The sequence below is a fragment of the Amblyomma mixtum genome, chromosome 7 (genome assembly GCF_055824585.1).
Source record: "Amblyomma mixtum isolate Tamu chromosome 7, ASM5582458v1, whole genome shotgun sequence".
Classification (NCBI taxonomy): domain Eukaryota; kingdom Metazoa; phylum Arthropoda; class Arachnida; order Ixodida; family Ixodidae; genus Amblyomma; species Amblyomma mixtum.
The window spans coordinates 150,790,908-150,812,933 of record NC_143018.1 but is presented as its reverse complement, the minus strand read 5'-3'; the positions used below and the strand labels follow the sequence as shown (position 1 = coordinate 150,812,933).

General features: G+C 45.6%; 1 protein-coding gene across 3 annotated transcripts in view; it reads right to left on the bottom strand.

Moving 5' to 3' along the window:
- LOC149337853 (DNA-binding protein P3A2-like) overlaps positions 1–22,026 on the bottom strand; it is a 123,886-nt gene that overhangs the window by 88,095 nt on the left and 13,765 nt on the right. For all 3 annotated transcript variants that reach the window (XM_089553555.1, XM_089553553.1, XM_089553554.1), the window contains exons 2-3: positions 9,989–10,211; positions 568–682 (exon numbers count right to left, since the gene is read on the bottom strand). In XM_089553555.1, the coding sequence (XP_089409681.1) occupies positions 568–682; positions 9,989–10,169 (296 nt within the window). In that variant the 5' untranslated portion in view covers positions 10,170–10,211. The remainder of the gene's footprint in view (positions 1–567; positions 683–9,988; positions 10,212–22,026) is intronic.

Genomic DNA, 22,026 nt, shown 5'->3' with positions numbered 1-22,026 from the left:
CACTGCTGGCCGCCAGAAATCACGGAGTCTGCGATACGTCATGTGCATGTCATGTTTCACGTCACTTAGTCCTGTGTCGTCATAGGAGAATCCCAAGTTTGAATCTGAGCGACGGGAAAAACTTTTTCAACTTCGAATCCAAATTTCTTAGAAATAAATGCATCTTTCGCTGCCGGCCAAGTGGCAACAAAGCCACCAAATGCCGAACTATCGGATTTTGCTATAAAAAAGATATTAATAGAGCCCTCCTCAGTGTCCCTTTAATTCACACGTATTACTCTGCATATTAGCCTTATTTGATTTGTTGGAACTGCTCTTTTTTGTTTGTGGTTTCCACTCCTGTAGTGGCCCTCCAACAGGGCTGACAGCATCAACAGAGAAGAAGGAAATTTGGTCGAAGCGGAACCTCGCACCCAAAATGGTTCGTTGTGGGGGGGGGGGGGGGGGGAAACAATTGCACTGCCCTGTATGGTTTGCTGATGGGGAAACACTTGGTTGTTTTACCGCATTCCCACTGCCCACGTCGTCACCACTGTGCCTGCCAAATGAGCCCAGCCCAGTGCTCACCTTAGGAGGCGGGTCTGCTGGCGCTTGCGGATGGAAGGGTTCGTCTCGAAGGTGTGGGGCCGCTTGCGCTTCTTGCCCGTGGCAATGGCCGCAGCGGCCGCCACCCCAATGGGGCCTGCAAGGCAGGGAAAACCCGTCAACGCTGCAACAGGACAGAGTCAGTAGTTCTGTCCACGCACAATAACAGACTGGAATCAGCCATCGTCCCACGAGTTGTCCACCCTCAACCTGAATCCGCATCTTCCATTTGGTCACCCCACCAACAGTGCTTAATTCATTCAATCAATCAATCAATCAAATCTTTATTTACATCATCCAGATGTTAGGGGCGCAGACAAAAAGCTCTCACTGGAGCTTGATTGCGCGCCTGCGCCCCCGTACAAGGTTTCAAGGTTTGTTTGATTGCATACATTGGCAGCAACTAACAAAACAATTGCGTTTGAGGAAAAATAAGCGAGACACAACTGACTCGGAAAAAATAAATAAACAAGAGATAAAAACAGACAAAAACAGCAAAAGAAATAAAATGCAAAAATACTGGTTTGTAAGACTAACACAAAGCATTTAGCAATAATGGTAAGTGGTAGCTGAGCATTTGACGTCTATAGTTAGTACGTATTTGGGGAATGAACCATTTATCGCGGTTCCTTATGGCATGAGTGTGTTCTCTAGGTGTTAGTTGAGACAAAGTTTCAAGAAAATTATGGTAGGTATTACTTCTCCTATATCGTTTTATTAAGTTGACATTATATAGATCGTGTATTGGAGTTATGTGGAAGGCATTAAAAAGGGGTTTTGTCGTAACGTCGCGGGGGATGCTTGCAATGCTTCTTATGGCTCGTTTTTGGATTACATGTAACCTGTTTAAGTTTGAGAGTGTGGTAGTTCCCCATACCGTGAAACAGTAGTTTAAAACGGAAGCAAACATGGAATTATAAAGAATTAGTTTCACTTTTTGTGGCAGAAAATAGCGCAGTTTACTTAACAGACCAGTTATTTTTGACAGCTTGTCCGCTGTTTTATCGACATGTGTTGACCACGATAAATGCTTCTCAAAATATACTCCAAGGCTTTTTTACGACAGGGGCAACTTCTAAAGGCACAGACCCAATCCGAAGTGAAATGTCGCTATCGCATACCCTAGAGCGCGTACAAAATCGTGCCGCTCGCTTCATTTCTCGCAACTATTGCCGACATTCCAGTATAACTAACATTAAGGCTTCGTCATCCCTTCCATCCTTAGAATCTCGCAGAACAATAGCACTTATCTGCCTCTTCCATGAAATTGTTTACAGCCATCATTCCTTCACACTACCTCTTACACAACCGGCACACACATCTCACCGATTGCATAATCGCCTCAGTTTTAAACGCCTTTCGGGAAGGACCACTGCATTCAACTCATCAGCCCTGCCCCGTGCAATCATTTATTGCAATAGTCTTCCTGACAATATTGTCCATATCTCAGATTATGCTATCTTCAAAGAAAAAATAAGCCGCATTTCTTTCAGAACTGTTTTTTTTTCTGTAGTGTGTTTTTCAATTTAGTTCTATTTTCTGGTTGGTGAGGAAGTTGGAGCGCAAAAAAACAAAGACAAAGTGGAGACGTGGACGGGACAAGCGCCAACTTTCAACAACTGCTTTATTGAAGTGCGGGAAGGGAACCTAGCGGGGCCGCCGCGCATGCGCTAAACCTCTTGTCTCCCAAACTTGCTGTCATTAAACCCTGAGGCGAGTGTGCAGAAGGTGGTGAAGGCATACATGGTTCAAAATAGTTAAAGGTGCACTGAAGAGGATTCTTAACTTGTCTTTTTGCCGCGGGAACTCGATCTACACGTTCCTAGCATTCTTAGAAACAGTGACTTATTGCCCTGTGTGGCCGATTTCCCCAATTAAATCGAATTAACGTCCGCCTCCCGCCTTTTTTTTTAAATTCTGCCTCGTACGGTGGGCGGAGTCGACTAACGCGTGGAGCGCCTTTCACCCAGTCCCGTGGAGGCTTTGCTTTCGCTTTATTTTGTTTTTTAGATTTCCATGAATAAATAGTTTCATTCACAGATAATATAGCCGCAAAATCAGCCTGAAGAAATAAAAATATGCGCGGACTATTTGCTACTACGGACTACTGCGTATTACTCCGCCGATGGCAGAGCGGCAAGCTGCCGCGGGACTGGGTGAAAGGCGCTCCACGCATTGGTCGACTGGAAAGCCCGCACTTCTTAGCCTCTGAACCTGCTGATTAAAACTTGTACTGATGGCATGCACGCATGATTTGGTTATGGCAGCACCTAAGCAAGAAACTGCTATGCCACATTTAACAACCTTGGAATGCGCTGAACGAAAACTGAGCAAAGGCTTCTCTGATCTCTGAAGGAAGGACCAGCACACATCACGTGTGCTGGTCCTTCCTTCGTTGTCCTTGCTTCGTTGTCAATCTTATACCTAAAAACTGCAGCTCGTTGTTGTGAGGTTTTTCAAAGGTGAAAGTTAGTCCGTGCCCGCTTGCGTCGAAAATATTTCACACCTCATCGACCTGCCTATTGAAGTTATGATGTTCGACAAAAACAAGATAATCATCCACATATCTACAGATGCGTTTTATACTGATGCCCAACTTACTTTTAATAGCCTGATCTACATAACTGAGAAAGATGTTACCGTACATTCACCAAATGTCACACCGTTTGAAGCAAGTAGGCAGCAGATATGGCATTGACGTTCTTTTTTCGGCACCAAACAAGCTCGGCAAATTGTGCGCCATGGTAGATAGAAGGGCCAGGGAAGAGGAAAAGAAACGAAGAAAAACAAAAAAAGGTTGCCAGATTAAGCATGACCGGCGGTTTGTCCCTTGTGCTGAAGGGGTTGTGTATCAAGTGCCGTTCACGTGCGGGAAGACCTATATAGGTCAAACAGGAAGGTGCTTGGAGACCACAACACTTCATTAAGGGGGGCTCCGTCGTCAAACTTGGCCTTGCATTACAGGAACTGTTCCCAGAATAACCAACCTGATTCTTCTGAAAAATCATGTACCCCCATTTTTAAGGAAACTAAGATTCTGTACAAACACAAAGATAAACTAACACGGGAAATCAGTGAAGCCTTTCATATTCAAAAAAACAGTGACTCGTGCGTGAGCATCCCCTCTGTAACAGTTCATGACTGTGAACTGAAGTATCTTGATCCAGGTGATTGATGTATCATTGGAGTATATATTGCATGTTGTTCCTAATAAAGCCTTCAGTTGATAGTCAGCGCCGGTCCTGTTGTACTCTTTTTCGTTGTCCTTTCGTTTAGCGCTGTTTTTTCCAAGAAGCTTGTTTTTTAATGACCCTGGACATGTGTGCTGGGTGTACACGCCACGTTCTAAAAAGGCAGTGCTTCCTTTTGACTCAGCTCACTCCAAGTTAGTCAAAAGAGGGATAGCTACATCATGTCTTCGTGCAGCGCTCTTGAAGTCTTGCCACCATAATACAAAAGAAAGTTTCCACACCCAAGTGGAGCGTTTAGGTAGTTCTGGCTACCCCGCTGAAATGATCGTAGCTGTGGCAGAAACGCTGATACAGAAGATGCAAACACCCTTGCAAGGGCGCACGAAGGAACAAATGAGCAAAAGCTTCGCTGTCATGCCTTACGTGCACCGCGTGTCGCATAATCTGAAGAGAAATGCGGCTAAATTACAGGTTAATGTTATCTTCAAGGCGCCATGCAAGCTATCCAAGTTATGTCCCAGGGTGGCTGGTGAGCGTCAAAAGAATCCTGGGGAGAAGCACGAAGAAAGATTTGTTCCCTGTAAAGAAGGTGTTATCTATCTTATCGCTCTGAGCTGTGGTCAAGTCTATATCGGTCAGACAGGTCGCTGTTTAAACGACAGATTGAGGGAGCATGCCAATTCACTAGATAAAGGCTACGCCTCGAACCTCCCACCCCATTGTAAGGACTGCAAATGTCTACCGCTGCTGAAAAGCACCTCGGTAATCGGGAGGCATCAAGGTAGGCTCGAACATGAGCTGTTTGAAGCCGCTAAGATCGCTCAGAACGATCTATGCATCAGCACACCCTCAGTGCACATGACTCCAAAAGAACATCGATTTTTGTTATCATAATGTGTATAATCTTAACTATTTTGAACCATGTATGCCTTCACCACCTTCTGCACACTCGCCTCAGGGTTTAACGACAGCAAGTTTAGGAGACAAGAGGTTTAGCGCATGCGCGGCGGCCCCGCTAGGTTCCCTTCCCGCACTTCAATAAAGCAGTTGTTGAAAGTTGGCGCTTGTCCCGTCCACGTCTCCACTATGTCTTTGTTTTTTTTGCGCTCCAACTTCCTCATCATGAACTACCAACACGCCCAAATTACTACTCTGCTCAATTATATTTCTGGTTGGTTGCTTGCCATTGTATAACAATGTCAAAATAACCATCTTCTACTTGCTTCTTTTTCGCACCCCAGTTATGTAACCCCCCTCACATAATTCTCCAGTCGGAGCCCGTGAGGTATTTGAATGAATATAAATCAATAAGCGAGTCTTGCGTTTTTTGTGGCTTGACTGACCTGTTTGCCCATTCTGCTTGGAGTGAGTGTCCGCAGAATGGTGTAAATAAATAAACAAACATCCTTTCCATTTTTACTGACACTGCATTCATTCTCGTAAATCAGACATAGAAAGAAGCCAAACATCATTTGAAGAGAACACCAGGCTATGAACAATGTGGTATGCTTTAAAAGCAACTCTATGCCACTGTGACATGAAAAACTTTGCAACTAATTTAGCCGACATCAGCGCATAAACTTTGGATTTGACTCTTTCCCAGGTGAAGCTCTGGACTTGACCCAGTTTTGTACAAACTTTCTTTAGGCAGTTGTTTCCAAGCCCTGTTTATGAAAAAAAAAATGCTCTAAATTGATTATGCTGTGCTTCAACACAAGCACGTAAAGCAGGCTTCTGTGACAGCCTTCTTTTCTAGAGTTAGGCAGGGGAAGCTTAACGGGGGACGAGGGTCCTAAAACTAAACGTTTTATTTATGACTAGAATCTCATGAAATCTTGCACATAGATGCGGTTTTCTCTTCTGATTCCAAATATGTAATCATAATTGAGCTGGTTGTCCTAGATCAAAAGTTATCATAAATATTAAAGTGTAAGTAGGTAATTTCTCACGCAGCTTTAATGGACTTTCTCATTGCATTTTGTTGCTTTCAGTTACATGAATTGATAGCCAGAGAATTCGCATACCCGCTCTGCTGGCTGCTTGAACATGGCACCCTTGACTTTACGTGGGAGGGCTCCAGCAACACCTGGGATCACCAAGCTTGGGAATCCGGCCCCCACCAATCGATCCACTTGCGTATCAAAGCTAGCACCCTTGCATTCCATGCTGACACGTCTTCACGAGTGGAGATTCGAGGCAAAGATTAGCAATAGCTCGTTTAACTGTCCTAGAATGAGCCAATGCATACGGTAGCAACTCTTTTCTAGCTCGAGGGGCATACTCCGAAAGTAAGCTCCAGGTGTAAAAACTGTAAACATCCCTGCAAGGGCATCTCATGTGTGAAAACTGATCTCCTCCCGTTCTCTTTAAAGATCTCTAAAACACTGCTTACAGCATCGGTGTAGGTCACGTCGTCCAGTTTTTTAAAAACCACCAAAAAATCGTCCACGTATCTGAACAACTTTAGTACTCCTTTCCCTGTCTAACTTCGTTCTAGGGCACAGTCAGTATAGGCTAATAATATGCTAGTAATGTTAGTAAAAATATGTTAGCTCGGTGATCCCAGGTGTTGCTGGAGCCCTCCCACGTAAAGTCAAGGGCGCCATGTTCAAGCGGCCAGCAGAGCAAAGGAAGCAAGATGCAAAACCTGAAGTTGTTCCGTTTGTGCACAGGGTTGCCCACAACGTGAAAAAAGGTGGCAAACAGACATGTCGTTCCTGTCGTCTTTTCGGCTCCATGGAAGCTTGCACAGATCTGTGCACGCGTAGCGAGCGATGGGAAGAGGAACGGGTGCGGTAAAAAACATGGGAAACACTTTGTGAAGTGCTGCACCGGTGTGGTCTACGAGGCACCTGCGGGAATGTGGGCCGAACTGGCATCAGTGACTGTGCAGCAGAGCAGGCGCCCAAAGAAGTGGGAGGTGCGTCACCGAGCGGCAGAACATACAAGGGGGGGGGAACATTGTGAGCACTGCATAAAGCGGGAACCACGACTTGATGGGATTAAGATTCTGGGCAGGAGCGGAAGGCACGGGAGGTGCTGGAGGCGCACCACATAAGAAAAAGAGGAAAAAGTTGTGTCAGCGATACATCTGTGAACCTTCTTAAAGCTTCATATGGTGAACGGTTCTGCTGATTGCACATGAGGCTTGTGTCTGCGCATGCCTAGGTTTCTGTAGCTTTGCTCGCTTTTCAGAGGTTAAAGTCAGGTGAAGTGTGCGCTTGTACTACATTGTTTTTCAGCTGTGTGTGTGTTTTCCTGTCTCGAGTACAATGAACCATCTCGCGCAAATAGAAGTTCTTATAAACTATGTGTTTTGATGAGTGTTTTTACATGCATTCCTTGCTGACTCACCTGGCCTCAAGTACTGCTCTTTTGGTAGATTTCCCTCCCCTGTGTTTGTCTGTGACATCCCGCCTTAATAAACGGCCTGTGCTTTCTTCAATACACAGTTGTCAGTCTGCTGGTGCTGGTGTTTCTTTACCTCCCGTCCTTTTGTGCAGTTTCTATCCTTCCTCGAAAATGAACCAGACAGCCTGCAAGAACATCCTACACGGAATTTTATTGCGAAGAAACGTGGTTGTTCTTTTTAGGGCGACAACATAAGTGCGCAACACCGCCTGACCTCTGAGCTGACGAGGAAGGCTGTCATGCGGTCGTTTTGGTTGGTGCAGGGTGTGGCCCATTTTCATTGGACATCAGGTTTGCACAAAGTCAGTGCTCTCAAAAGTACTGCCCATGAGCTTTCCATTACAGCAAAATCTGGCTTAGCCTCACTCTCTGGATGGGCCCCACACCACATGCAGAGAAAGAGATGGAGACACACTTTTTTTTGCAGTTTCGGCTGCCTTTGCACTAACCACACACAACTGCGAATCAACTTGACTGTTAAGTCGACCCCTCATATTGCATCAGGAAAAAAAAAAAGAAGGGTGTGGGCAAATTCGAAAACGAAAACTTGGAAGACTGTGCCTGTAAGAGTAGATTGTGATATCGTCAGTGGGTTTAAGCACGCAGTTAGGGTGCGGGATGCTCATTCTGCGCACTGACAGATTAGCTGCTCAAGGACAGCACGAAAAGTGATGCAAAGCATCCGCATCACTTTTTCCCCCTCAAGGCATGTCTATGCTCCAATGCAACGCATGTCCGGCATGGTGACGTCAAGTTGGCCAAAGCAGGACCCTCTGCACTCTGACGGCGCTTGACACGTTTGGCGGCTTCAGCGCACACCAACCCCAGTGGTGGGAGCACGTCTCTATTTCAAGCCGACCCGACCAGGGTGCACTGCGACAGATCATAGGGTGCCTCAATGCGCCAGGCACTTTGCATGGCAACAAACTAGTGGCTGCCAGCGCTTTGTGGTATCCATGCTGTTGGTCCTGGTTCTTTTTTATTGTGCGCTGATAGACATATGGAATCCGCACCATGCTATCCTAGAAGCAGTTCAAAATCACCTTGCAAGACTCATCTATTCCTCTCATTCATATGACGTGCTCTTACTGTCCGTCTCTTTCTGTCTTTTCCTGTGTTGTGGCCTTTTTTGCACTGTTGAAAATATTGTAACATGAACCAACAAGCCCTGCATCAAGTCCTTTTTCATACGACATCAGCCCTATAAAGTGAACCTGCATTAGTGCCTTTTTCTGCTTGCCGTCGCACAGCCACCCTGGCACAGGTTCTACTTCTCCTCACTTTATACCTTGCAGCCCTGCACAGCTATCACCGCAGCAGCCACTCCACGTGCAGCAAACGACTCCAACAGCCTTTCCCAGCATACCATGGGATGAAAATTTAAACAACCTCTAATGCATCTAAACACATGTGGCCTTGTTAATTCCATCTGATTCCACCCACTGAAGAGGACACTGAGGACAATTGCATCATTTTTTCTTTTTGCTAGCAACATACGATACTTTGGCATTCCATGGCTTTGCTTAGTGCTAAGGGATGTAGACTCAAAGTTGTAAAACTCTCTGATGATGGAATAGCCAAAAAGTGCCGTAAACGTGGACTCTGTGATTGCTGGTAGTGAGCGATGCAGCCTAGCAGCAGCAGCTTAAAATGACAACGACCGCCAGCTGCAAGGCTTCTCTCACTCGCCACTACTGTTGCTTCGTGTGCCCTTCCACCGCTGTTACGACAGAACCCGTTGTTGAGGTTCTCATCAAGAACTCCCCTTCAGCACCACACAGTGTGCGATGCTCATGAGGGCCGTCAGCAGCCAGCCATGGTACTGGTACGGTCACTGCCGAGTCATGAGCCCGGACATATTCTGTATCCTCCTGGTGCCACATTAGCTACTGCAGCTGCGTGCTGCCACATGGGCAGCACTCTGAGGGGTGCTTCTCCACACCTGCATCAACCACACAGGCACACAAAGGGCACAGCTGCAAAGCACCACGGGGGATTCCCCTAAATATCTGACCAACACTGTTCCCACTTCGATCAGTTCGCTCTCGCCCTACCATGAGCTTGCCGTCCCGGTTAGCCCAGTTGGTAGAGCCACTGCTCCGGTGAAGCGGTGGTCTTCTTTAACTGCCAAGTTTCTGAGAAAGCTGCACAGCTCTCTTTTGTAGCCGTATGGCTGCGCTCGGGTGGACATCAGTGAGCAATTACTCCCTTACCTACTCCACCTTGGGGGATTCCCCTAAACATTTCACCAAAGCACCGATACATAGTGGAACTCAGGTGGCCACTGGGTGTACAGGCTTTGTTCCAACATGCAGGCTGTCTATAGTGGTTTCAGAACAAAACTTATATACTTTAATATCAACCAAACACGTAACATTAGTGCACGTTTGTCAGCCACAGAGATTCGTGGTGTCTTTGTCCTCGTGCTTCAACCTGTGAGATTGGAAGACGTTCGACTGGGCTAGTTGGTAAAGATTCATGGTGACAACACAGCGCAAAAGACGAGGAAAGAAAGACACAGGGTTTTTTTAGTTTTGGGTTTTGTGGTGTATCTTTCTGCCTGTTCCCTTCACATCAGAAAGTTTTAGCAAATAAAGCCTTTAGTTCAGCGCCTGTCCTGTGTCTTTCTTACTCTGGTTCCTCGTCTTTTTGCGCTGTGTTGCCACCATGATTTCTTGCTTTTTCTCCACCCCACCAGAGCTTTGTTTCCAGCAGGAGCGGTGGCCAGAGGTGCCACTCTATGCCTCCCTCCAGGAAAGAGCCCGTACATCTGTGTGGCCAACAACAGCACAAGCACTGACCAGCAGCCGCCAGCTGGGTGGTGACATCGTCAGCGACCGTGGATGAGGAGAGCAGGTCCGAGTCGTCAAAGGGGCTGTCGGGGCTCGAGGGCGGGTCGCTCAGGTCGTCGGCCGACATCATGGAGTGGCTCACGACTGCCACACTGAGCGACGGTGTCAGCTCCCCCCCACCGCCGTTCATCCTGCTCCAGGGGGCCACCGGAGGCAGCGCCTCGTCCGTTGGCTGCACATCATCATCACTCCATCTAACCACACTCCCTGCTAGGGGACACACACAGTCAGCACACCTTACACGATTAGTAACATCATCAACAGCCTGACTACGCCCACTGCAGGGCAAAGGCCCACGTCTCTCCAATTAACCCTGTCCTTTGCCAGTTGCAGCCACCGTATCCCCGCAAACTTCTTGATCTCATCCACCCACCTAACTTTCTGCCGCTCGCTTGCCTTCTCTTGGAATCCACTCCGTTACCCTTAAAGACCAGCGGTTATCCTGCCTTTGCATTACATGCCCTGCCCAAGCCCACTTCTTCCTCTTGATTTCAAGTAGGACGTCATTAACGTGCATTTGTTCCCTCACCCACTCTGCCTGCTTCCGATCTCTTTAACATTACACCTATCATATTTTTTCTTTCCGTAGCTCGCTGCGTTGTCCTTAACTTAAGCTGAACCCTCTTTGTTAGCCTCCACGTTTCTGCCCCATAGGTGAGAACCGGTAGGATACAGCTGTTGCACACAACACATTTACTGAAAACAAAGCTGAAGTCCAGCCAATCAAAATGATTCCCTGGCTATGCTCACCCGGCAGCAAAACACACCTGTATGGGCAAGAAAATTTAATTCCCCATGGTAGCTACACCGACTGTTTTCAAATGAGCAACACCGTTGTGAACTTGTGAAACTGTCTGGCGATGGCAACACCTGTATTTTGTTCTTTTCCAGCTCATAAGAGCTCCTTGTTCTGTGAGATCAGAACGATCCAGGCCAACTGAGGGAAACAATGACAGCAGTGATAATTCAAACTCAGTCAAATCATTTGCCTGGATACTTCAAAGAATCTGTGCAATCCCATAATTTGCAAATTTCACCCGATAATTCCCAGACCTGGGGTGCTATGCCCGATCCTGATCTCGCTGCAAACTGGTGAAGCAAGGCAAGAGCGGTGTTGCTGTTTTGTGCTGAGGAAATCATGCCGAGTGGTAGAAGGAGGACTTGGACACAGACGGTGTGTGGTTTTGGGTTAATTCTGAAGCACGTTCAAAGTATGCGCTTCGTCTGTCTGCACCACTCAGTGTGATCGCCTCAACAGGAAACCGGTGAAGTGAGGAGGCGACACCACAGAGCAATGCCAGTTACACACAGATGCTTGACATGTGAAGCACCTGCGACTGTTGACTGCATGCAGTGCTTGCCACACAGTGTGGCTTAGGTTGCCCGCTTGTCAAATAACACTGCAGAGTCTAAAGTAGCTTTGGACATGCGTCGACCAGTTGTGGGCCCCGTGCCGGCGCCCGTTCTCAACCGGCCGCGTGGGACCCCAGACGTGAAATTCCTACACAGGTCCGCTCCACTAAAGAAAATTTGCTGCCATTTATTTACCCGCACAAGTGGTACGTAGCAAACCACAATTATCTCACGACAGGATTTAAACTACACGGCCACTAGTTCCGCGCACGAACAAAATTCATCCTAGACAAGTGGGAAACCAGTGGAAAGGACGCGTTCTCAAGCAGGAGAAGTACACAGGACAACGCTGGAAGCACACAACTGAAATATTCTTTACCTGGTGAACCGCCAACAACAGAACAGGGCGCACATGCACGAGAGCAACCACAAGTGCTATTAAAGCAACAAGAACAAACTGATTGAGTGGCAGAAGATTGCATGTGGCAACCTATGTCCCATTCATGAATCTGTGCGCTTTTGCCGTGAACCTGACAGAGCTGTTGCTGACGCATTCAGTTCCTAACTGCTTGATTTTGAAGGCTTCCAAGATTTCTCGTTCTATCTGCGTTTTGCCACGACCGATGATTCTGACATTATGGAACAGAGGGTTGCAGTTTTTGCAGTGGTTGCAATGTCTTGGCAGATTTGCTGTGTTGCCTGGCTGCAGCGAAGTGCAGTGCTGTCTCATATGGTCGTTGACGCATTGACCTGTTTGACCTATGCAGGCCCTGCCACAGGACAGTGGGAGCGAGTAAACAACATCAAAATCAAGCAGTTAGGAACTGAATGCATCAGCGACAGCTCTGTCAGGCTCACGGCAAAAGCGCACAGATTCATGAATGGGACATCGGATGCCACATGCAATCTTTCGTCGCTTAATCAATTTTTTTTATTTATTTATTTGATTGTTCTTTTATTTCTTTTCTTCTTGTTGTTTTGATAGCGTTTGTGGTTGCTCTCGTGCATGTACGCCCTGTTCTGATGTTGGCAATTCACCAAGTGAAGAATATTTCAGTTGTGTGTTTCCAGCGTTGTCCCGTGTACTTCTCCTGCTTGTGAACACGCCTTTCCACTGGTTTTTCATTCACCATGCACCAACTGGCCCAACAAGCTATGCTTCTTCAATATCATCCTTGACAGTGTTCCCCTTTTATCTAAGCATGGTGCTAAATGTGAACCCCCCCCGTTCTCCTGCACTTGCTAAGCGCCCAACACACTTCAAGTTTTGCCACATCATTCATGCCCAAAACCATTATTGATTGGAACCAGCTGCCTTCCAGAATCGCAACTGAAACTAACGCGACATCATTTCGTGAACTTTTAAAAAATCGAAGCGATGTGTAGTTCTCTTGTTGTTCTGTTCACCGTAATATGTTTGAGTTTTGTTTTCTCAATCTGCTCATTAAGTCGTTTTTTTCTTTGTATTGTTCATTTTGCAGTTTGTTGTTCCGCCACATTTTGATACTTGCTGACTACCAGTTATTGCTCTTTTCTTGTTTCTTTTTTTTCCCTCTGTTACTCATGTTAGATGTTCGTTCTCAATATTCATGTTCGAATTTTACCACCCCCCATGTAATACCCTCGTAAAGAGGGCCTTTAGGGGTATCTTGAAATAAATAAAATAAACAGCCAATGATGGTGGCAGCCAATCTCTTTCACTAAAGATGAGTATCTTGCCTGTGTCAAGTAGCCTGGATGAGCCCACAAGCACTAAGGCAAGCATAAGGACGCTGCCTTTTTTTAAAAATTGTGGTGTTGTTCAATAAGAAATTAGTACTGCAATCATTTCATGCCTGAAACATGGTTGATTAGGAAAAAGAAAAAACTCATGCTTTCCGTGGCTTCCTTCATACGTATGCCATAAAGAGCAACTCATTTGCCTTTGGTATTTGTCTGCCTTTTCGTGTTCTGCACTGCCTTTGCAATGGGGATGCCAGTAGTGACACTGCAGTCAATGCTGGTCATCAGCAGCACCTTAGAGTGAACCCTCAGAACAAGCAACAGCTGACAAATTTATTTATTTATTTCAGAATACTGCACTCCACTGCTTGGCCCAAGCAGGATTGAGTTTGGATTGTTACATAACCAAAAGAATAAAACTATACAATATTAGCAGCACACGGACATACAAAACATACACATAAACAATATTAGCTGGTAAGTAGACAATTTAACGCATCATAAAAAATTTTGCGAGGAAAAAACAGATGCTGGTAACGAATTCCAATATTGCACTGTTGTAGGGAAAAAACTGTATTTGAAACTGTTAGTTTTGGTGAAAAGGGGAGTAAGTGAATGAGTAAGTGAATTAAGTGAATGCTCATGAACGCTCCGAGACCTTCTCACTAAAGGACGCTTAATGCACTCTGGAAGCTTGAGTTTATTTTTTCCTGTTAAACTATTAAACAAGAATACCAATCTATTAATCTTTCTGCACATTTCTAGTGTAGGAATATTATTTGAGATCACTAACTGCGAGGGAGAGTCTTCCCTTTTGTATTTTCCGCATACTATAAGGCTAACCGCTTCCCTATTCACTTTTTCAAGGACCATTACGTGTTTTTTCTCGTACGGGTCCCACACGACTCGAGCATATTCAAGTAAAGACCGCACACAAGTTTCGTAAGCCAATGTTTTCATGTGTGCTGGGGCAGTTCTTAGCTTTCTTCGTAAATGGTTCTCACACGTCTTTGATGTCACAAGTAGAAAAAAAAAGGCATCTTCAAGTCCAATTTCCTTGCATGCCGCTCGGTGATACATTGGGCCTCTGGGTTTCAGTGACACGCTTGTCACCTGACACCCCCTGGCCAGAGCTGCCCCATCAGAACTCGCCACTGCCAAAGCCAATCTGCTCAGCAGCCACTCGAGCTGAGCACAGCGTGAGACCAGGTGGTTTCTCATTTGCCCCGTACAGTGGACTCCCTTTAAATCAAACTCGATGGGGACAAGGAAAACTGTTAAGGCGAGAGCCTTTAATGCCTCATGCTGTTGTTAGCAGCCGTGTCGGCAGATTTGTCCGCATTTCGTCGTTTAAAAAGGAACTGCGTCGAGGCCTTTGGCACTTGAAGCGGATACGCTACCACTACGCCGTGAAGGCTCGAGGTTTGAGCACAAATAAACGCGCATCTAGTGAATGCATGGGTTCCATAAATAAAATAAAAGGAATAGAAAAGTAAAAATAAGAAAATAAAGAAACAGTAAAAATAAGAAAGCTACAAAAATAAAATAGAAAAACATATATGAAATAAGAAAATGAATAAAACTAAACAATAAAAGTAAAAAAAAATAAAATGGAAAATAAAATAAAATATGAAAAATAAAAAAAACAGTGCGCCAGGAAAGGCTTTCGCCTTGCAGCACTTTAGAGAGCCAAAGTGAGTCCAGAATTTTTTTTGCTTAAGGGTTGTGACCACCAAAGGAGCTATAGTAGGATACAACAAAAAAAAACAGCAGTTGCTAACACAGGGCTGTGGTCCGCGGCGCCTTGTATTACTCCGCTGGGCAAACAACTATGAACGAAATCAGCTTTTTAATGTTTGACTATACCAAACAAACCACCTGTCGAAATTCTAGAGGTCACAGTTCTTTTTCTTGTGATAAGCTGCTGGTTTGAGTAACAAGAAGCGTGTAAGCAGCGGGCTACTTCTCTGTTGTGGAGGAATTCTGTGCACGGAGGCTGAATGTGGGCGGAGCTTCACTGCAGACTTCCGACTGTGTGCAACGTGGCTGGCATCCTGCTGCTTCACCAGGCAGGCATGCACATGTGCTCCAAGCAGCCCTCTATTCTGGAGCAGTCCAACCGCTTGACTAGCCTGGCACTCGAGGGCGCTCACTGTTGCCACGGTGGTTGATCTCTCATCACCGGTGGCATCCTCAGCTGTGTCAGGGTGGAGGAACCAGCAGACGCCGCAGGACACACCGCTGGAACCGATTTATTGCCAAAGAAAACCGCCACCTTTAAATGTGCTCCCTGCGGAAGTGCACACTCTGGACGATGGGATCGACTGCTTTAAGATAAAAGGAAGTTATATTCTTTATCCGTGGTAAAAACCGAGGGATCGCTGACACACATCTCCTTGTTTTTCCCGATTAAAAACGATTCAAGAATTTCATGCTCTTGTCCTGTTCTCCCCCGACCGATAATGCTCGTGCGGTGAAGCAAAGGAGAACATCCTTTGCATACCTTAACATGCAAAGCTAAACTGCTTCCAGTGCCTGAATTGAACGTTGTTCGTCGGTGCTGCCTCAGACGTTCATTAATGCACCCCCCTGAAAACCTTACATCGGGCAAACCAGGGGGTGTGTTCCTCCATTTTTCTTGTCCTGCGTCTGTGTTCCGCTGGTTCCACCCTGACAACATTATGAGCCAACTAGCCCAGCAATTTACCTCAGCTTCTTTCAGGATCTTTGAAAGCATAGTGCAAAAAAGGACACGGACGACACAGAAGTGGACAGGTCAGGTCCTGTCCACTTCAAAGGTCAGATCCTTTTTTGCACTGTGTTTTTGAAGAACAGTTACCAACTAGTCCAAACCAAGCTACTGTCCTTCAGGATGTCAGCTAAAGTGTCCTCACGGCAGGTTTCATCATCAATAGCTTCATAATCATCCATTGTCACAATGCCACACTTGAGAGCCACATAGCGCCTGTCCTGTGTGTCTCCTCTTCTTGTGCGCTTAAATTCATTTCAAAATAAAACAGCTTTGTCAGGTTCTTCTTGGTCTGCGGCCACTTCCTTGGAAAAGGCCGCATGATGGAAGCATCGTAACGGATTCGTTGTTGCCGTAACTTCATCCCACGAGTGAGCCGAAAGGTGAATGAGGAGGTCTATGGTGTATACTTTGTCCATACACAACATGGCCACGGAAGGACACCTTCAGACTGCCCTGGTCCATAGGCTGGAGTTCACAGGAAAACTCCAGATGAGTAGAATTCAGGTCTCGCACTCCACCTTGAGGTCATCAACATCATCAGACTGACTACGCCCACTGTAGGGCAACTCGTGGCAACAACGTTCTAGACCTTTTCTTGACTAACATTCGTGAGGCTGTGCACCCTCCTGTAATCTTGCCCGGGATCAGTGATCACAGTTCAGTCCTGTGCGAAATGAAGCTGGATTACGTCAGAGTTAGTGATGGCGGGCGGCGTCGCATATATAGCTATGGTAAAGCACGTGTCAGTGATATCTGCGCTGCTTTCGAATCCTACTTTCATGTGTTTGAAACACTATCTGAAACGATGTCAGTTCACGAGTTGTGGAAAATTTTCAAAAAAAAAATTTTAGAGTTACGTGAAATGTACGTTCCTAGTTGGATCTTGACGGCACGACGAAGCAAAAGCAAGCCTTGGTTTAACAAAACTGTGCGCAGGTTCATATACAAAAGACAGGCTGCTTACAGGGCGTATAGAAAGAATCCTTCTATACAGAACAATGAAAAATTAAAATATACAGCTATGTTGGGCAGTCAGGACGCTGCGTCAACATACGTCTCATGGAACACGTCGGCAACATCGAAAAAGGATATGGCAGCAAGCTAGCGGGACACGTGTCGGACTGCGAATGCATTCCACACTTTCGACGCTGCAAGATTCTGAGAAGATACCCCCGAAAGCTCATGCGAGAGATATACGAAGCGTTCATCATTCAGAAGAATCGTTCCACCTGCGTAAGCACACCATCACTAACGTTGACGAAAAAAGAAATGGGTTATCTGGACAAGCAATGACGACAGAAGTGACAAAATGACGATTTCAAGGCTTTCTTTGTATTTTAGACGATACTTTCTGTATTTATTGCAAGCAAAGCAGTAAATTCCTCAGTTGTCAGTCAGTGCTGTGTCTGTGTGTTTCTTGACTGTGTCCTGTCCCTGCGCACTGTTTTAAGTTGAAAAATGAAAGTCAGTGCTGTGTCTGTGTGTTTCTTGACTGTGTCCTGTCCCTGCGCACTGTTTTAAGTTGAAAAATGAACCAACTGGCCTCGCTACATCCCATGATGTATACAGCAAACGCAGCCGTTAAACAAGCAAAAGACTTATTTTTTTCTTCTTTTCATTTGCGCATTAAAGAGCGCCCTAAAGAATTTTGGCAGTTCATGAAAAGAAACGGCAAGGATCAAGTATTGATTCCATCTCTTGTACATGAAGGTTCCATTATCGACGAGAGTATCGATAAAGCTGAGTGCTTCAATGAGTTTTTTTTCTTCTGTATTCTCTGCTCCTTCCAAAACCTCTCACGTTGAGCTCAATTTTGGTCGAGTTAATTCTGATCACATGCGTTGTGTCGAGTTTAATCAAAGAGGAATTGAGCCGATACTCAAAGGGCTGAATGCTGCCAGTGCTCCTGGTCCTGACGATCTACCAACTGCCCTTTTCCGTGCATGTGAGTTGTCTGCATATCTGAGAGTCATTTACACAAAATCCTTAGAGGAAGGTGCACTGCCTTCTGACTGGAAGTTAGCCAATGTAGTTCCTGTGCACAAATCTGGCCCTAGAAATGTAGTTTCTAACTATCGACCCATCTCTTTGACGAGTATTGCTTGTAAAGTTTTGGAACATGTGTTTTTCACTAGCATTATTAATCATATGAATACGCATTCCTTACTAAGCAATCAGCAGCATGGGTTTCGTAAAGGCCTTTCTTGTGTAACACAGTTGACTGAACTAATTCATGATCTGACAAGTGCACTTGATGAAGGGTTGTCTGTAGATTGTGTCTTCTTAGATTTCAAGAAGGCATTTGATGTTGTTCCTCATTCTTTTTTGCTTGAAAAATTGTCTTGGTATAACATTGATGAGAGAATGATTGACTGGATACAAGATTACTTGCACTTAAGGAAACAAAGGGTAGTTATTAATGGAAAATTATCAAGCGAATGCATTGTATCTTCTGGTGTACCTCAAGGATCAGTGCTCGGACCTTTGTTATTTTTGATCTTTACGAATGACATTTGCTCCAATATCTCTTCTCAAATTCGTCTGTTTGCAGATGACTGCGCATTGTATAGGGTCGTTGATAGCCCGAATGACTGTGTGCAGTTACAGAATGAATTGAACAGGGTGTCTGATTGGTGTAAGAAATGGGGTATGTTTATTAACTTGCAAAAATCTGTGTATATGCGAGTCACAAAAAAGAAAAAGCCCCATGAATTCTCTTATACAATTAATGGGACACAACTTTCCTCAGTATCGGAATACAAATATCTCGGCATAGATTCATAACCTCCAACCTAAGCTGGAGACGACATGTCGACTATGTAACAGGAAAGGCGTGTCGTGTTCTTGGTTTTTTAAGGCGTAACACCAAGCAATTCCCTTTAGAAACAAAAGAGTTACTTTTCATGACAAACGTTCACTCGGTTCTCGAATATGCCTGCACAGTATGGGACCCTTGGCATAAAACGGATATATATAAACTTGAGAGGGTACAAAACTTGGGTATCCGATATGTCTTTAACAACTATACCAGGAGCTTTAGCGTTTCAAGTGCAAAAAACTCGCTGGGATGGAAGACGCTTGAAAAACGTAGATATTGTTTGAGGTTAAAATTTTTTCATAGTATTTACTATTCCAATACTGGCATAAACCGTGACCTGTACATCCATTCACCAAACTATATTTTGCTACTCCGTGACCATCGGTTAAAAGTTAAGGAAATTAACTGTAAATCAGAGATGTACAAATATGCTTTTTTCCCTAGGTCTATAAGAGATTGGAACCGGCTCTCTGCAGAGGTGGTATTAATTACGTCAGGTGATTTATTCTCTTCATCTCTGTGAATGCTGTTTTTAGGCTGTATTAATGTTGCATCATGGTTGCATGGTATGTGCTGCACTTTGTTACCTTTTTTTCGTTTGTATGACGTGTTATTCCCCCCCACTGTAATGCCACTTGTGGCGCTGTGGGTATTACAATAAACAAATACAATAAACAAAAATAAACGGCCTCTCCCATGTCTCTCTCCAGTTAACCCTGTTAGCCAGCCGCGGCCACCATATTCCCGCATATTTCTTAATCTAATCCGCCCTCAGCTAACCTTCTGCTGTCCCCTGCTATGCTCGACTTCTCTTGGAATCCACTCCGTTACCTTTAAGGACCAGCGGTTATCTTCCATTCGCATTACATGCCCTGCCCAAGCCCACTTCTTCCTCTTGATTTCAACTAGGATGTGATTAACTCACGTTTGTTATCTCACCCACTCCGCCCACTCCTGATCTCTTATTGTTACACCTGTCATTTTTCTTTGCATAGCTCGCTGCGTTGTCCTTAGGTTAAGCTGAACCCTCTTTATTAGCCTCCACGTTTCTGTCCCACAGGTGAGTACCGGTAAGATACACCTGTTGTATACTTTTCTCTTGGGGGATATTGGCAAACTGCCATTCATGATCTGAGAGAACCTGCCATATGCACTCCACCCCATTCTTCATGGTTGAAAAACAGCGCACAAAAGACTAGAGACAAGAGTAAAGGCAACGACAGGACAAGCGCTGAACTCACAACTAAGGCTTTATTGCGGAAACCTGGGTATATAAGGAAAGCATAATACATAAAAACAAAATTGAACAAACAAAACTATGGCAGTGATAAAACTAGCGTGCGCCCGAAGCCCAAAATCTGCCAAGAAATGTGATCTCGTTATCACTTAAAGCAACCGAAGGTTTGCTAACGAATGCCCCGTTGCGATGAAGAATGCTTCTGCTACTTCCCGCGAAGTTTGGTCTCTGTGAGTATACAACACCTCTGCTTGAATTAACAAAGCAGTGCACTTTTTCTTCTTGCTTTCCATCACTGCGCACCCCTTACAGTGAGTGACAAGATAAGACTGGTCATTGCCTTTATCTAAATTGTTGCTGTGTTCGTGCAAACGCTTGTTCAAGCAACGGCCGGTCTGTCCGATGTAGCGGGCTCCGCAGGAAAGCTGTAGACGACACAGCTTTTCAGACGCTGTTTTTCAACCATGAACCCATACGCCCAGCTTAACGTTCTACTACCCCATTCTAATTTTTCCAGTTATTTCCCTCTCATGATCTGGATCAGCTGAACCAGGTTTCAGAAATGGCCTGCGTCATCCAGGCCTTGGTGCTCGCTTCATACAACAACGGCAGTCCTTTGACACCCGTAAAAGCTCGGGGTGTCTTACTGCTTTTCCAACAACGAGGAGCATCCACTTATGTCAGCTCCCACAAGAACAGTCCCTGTGCTGTGCTTACCTCCAGTGCACCTCTCACCCTGGACCTTGTTCGGGAGGAGTTTCTAAAGAAGAGCCATCTCGTGCACGCTGAGTGCGTCGCTGGGCTTGTAATTTGTGAGGACGCCTTGGAGCTTCTGCTGCTGCCAATCAGTGCAAACATCTGCATCTACCACGGCACTTTCACCTGCTATGGTGTGGCAAACGAGGCTGAAGCGGCTTAGCCAGCCATCGCTGAATTCCAAGTTTGAAATTCCGATCCAGAGTGCAATGTCTCTCGCTTTCTCCTCCAAGGTAGGCCCGGCCACTGGAAGGTTGGAACTTCGGGCATCCCTGAACTTCTGGAAAAGCGGATTGAGGTCCTCGTGGTCGGCCAGACGCACCCCTTTCCTATCGGGGGCGAAAACGCCGCTGTGGTATGCCTTCTCAATCTTGTCACGCTCCTTCAGAATCCTTGAAAGGGTGCACTTTGGGATGCCATGCCTTTTCACAACAGCAGTCTTCGACTTCACGTTATCAAAAATTTTCATCTTGGCTTTTAAAGACAACACATTATGGGGATGCTTTCTAGCAGCTCCTCCCACATTGCACGCCCGTAGGAAGCTACGGAACACTGCTGCAGAACACAGCACCAAATGGTGTCCACACAACAAAAACAGTGCGCAACATCGAGAAGGTATCATCGGAGTGCATTTCATTCTGACATCAGCGAAGACTGCATGTGCTCAGTTTCGGTTTCATTTATTCATGCTACAGACAAAATGGAGTTTTGATTGTTGAGCGTGATTCAGCACTGATTTTATAGGAAACCGATTACTTGTCTTGAAATTGTTTCATTTAAGAGGAGTTTTCGTTTATGAGAGTTTGATTTAGCGCGCATCCACTGTAGCTCTCAACAGTTTAAGTCATGGCATTTCCATGACATTGGTGTACAAACAGACTGCATTTCATTACATTCGAGAAGGCCTCATGTCTCTACACTGCATAGACTTGACCTGCCTCATAACTGGCTCCAATGTTATCTCCAGCAACAAAACAAAATGCATTGATTATGTTTTCTAGCGTACTGCAGTGGGGGGGGGGCATGTAAAATATTGTCACGTAGTGGTGACTGCAGTCCGGCGAACAGGAAAACGAGGATGTCTTCGAAACGGAACTCTTTATTCGGGCTGACTTGCGCCCGCAAAGAACTAAATCACTCGACAGCGGCGTAGCAATAAGCGTGCTCGGCGGTCGTCGAACAGAATGCCCGCCGCTGTCGGCCGTGCTCTTTTTAAAGCTGATAGCGAACCTTCGAGATAAAGCTTTAGAAGTTACTAGAACATTCTGGCACAAAGTAGAATCGGCTTCGCCTGGAAGCGATCAATCGAGATAAATCTGGGCGCGTCTTGCATCACAAACAAAGCAATA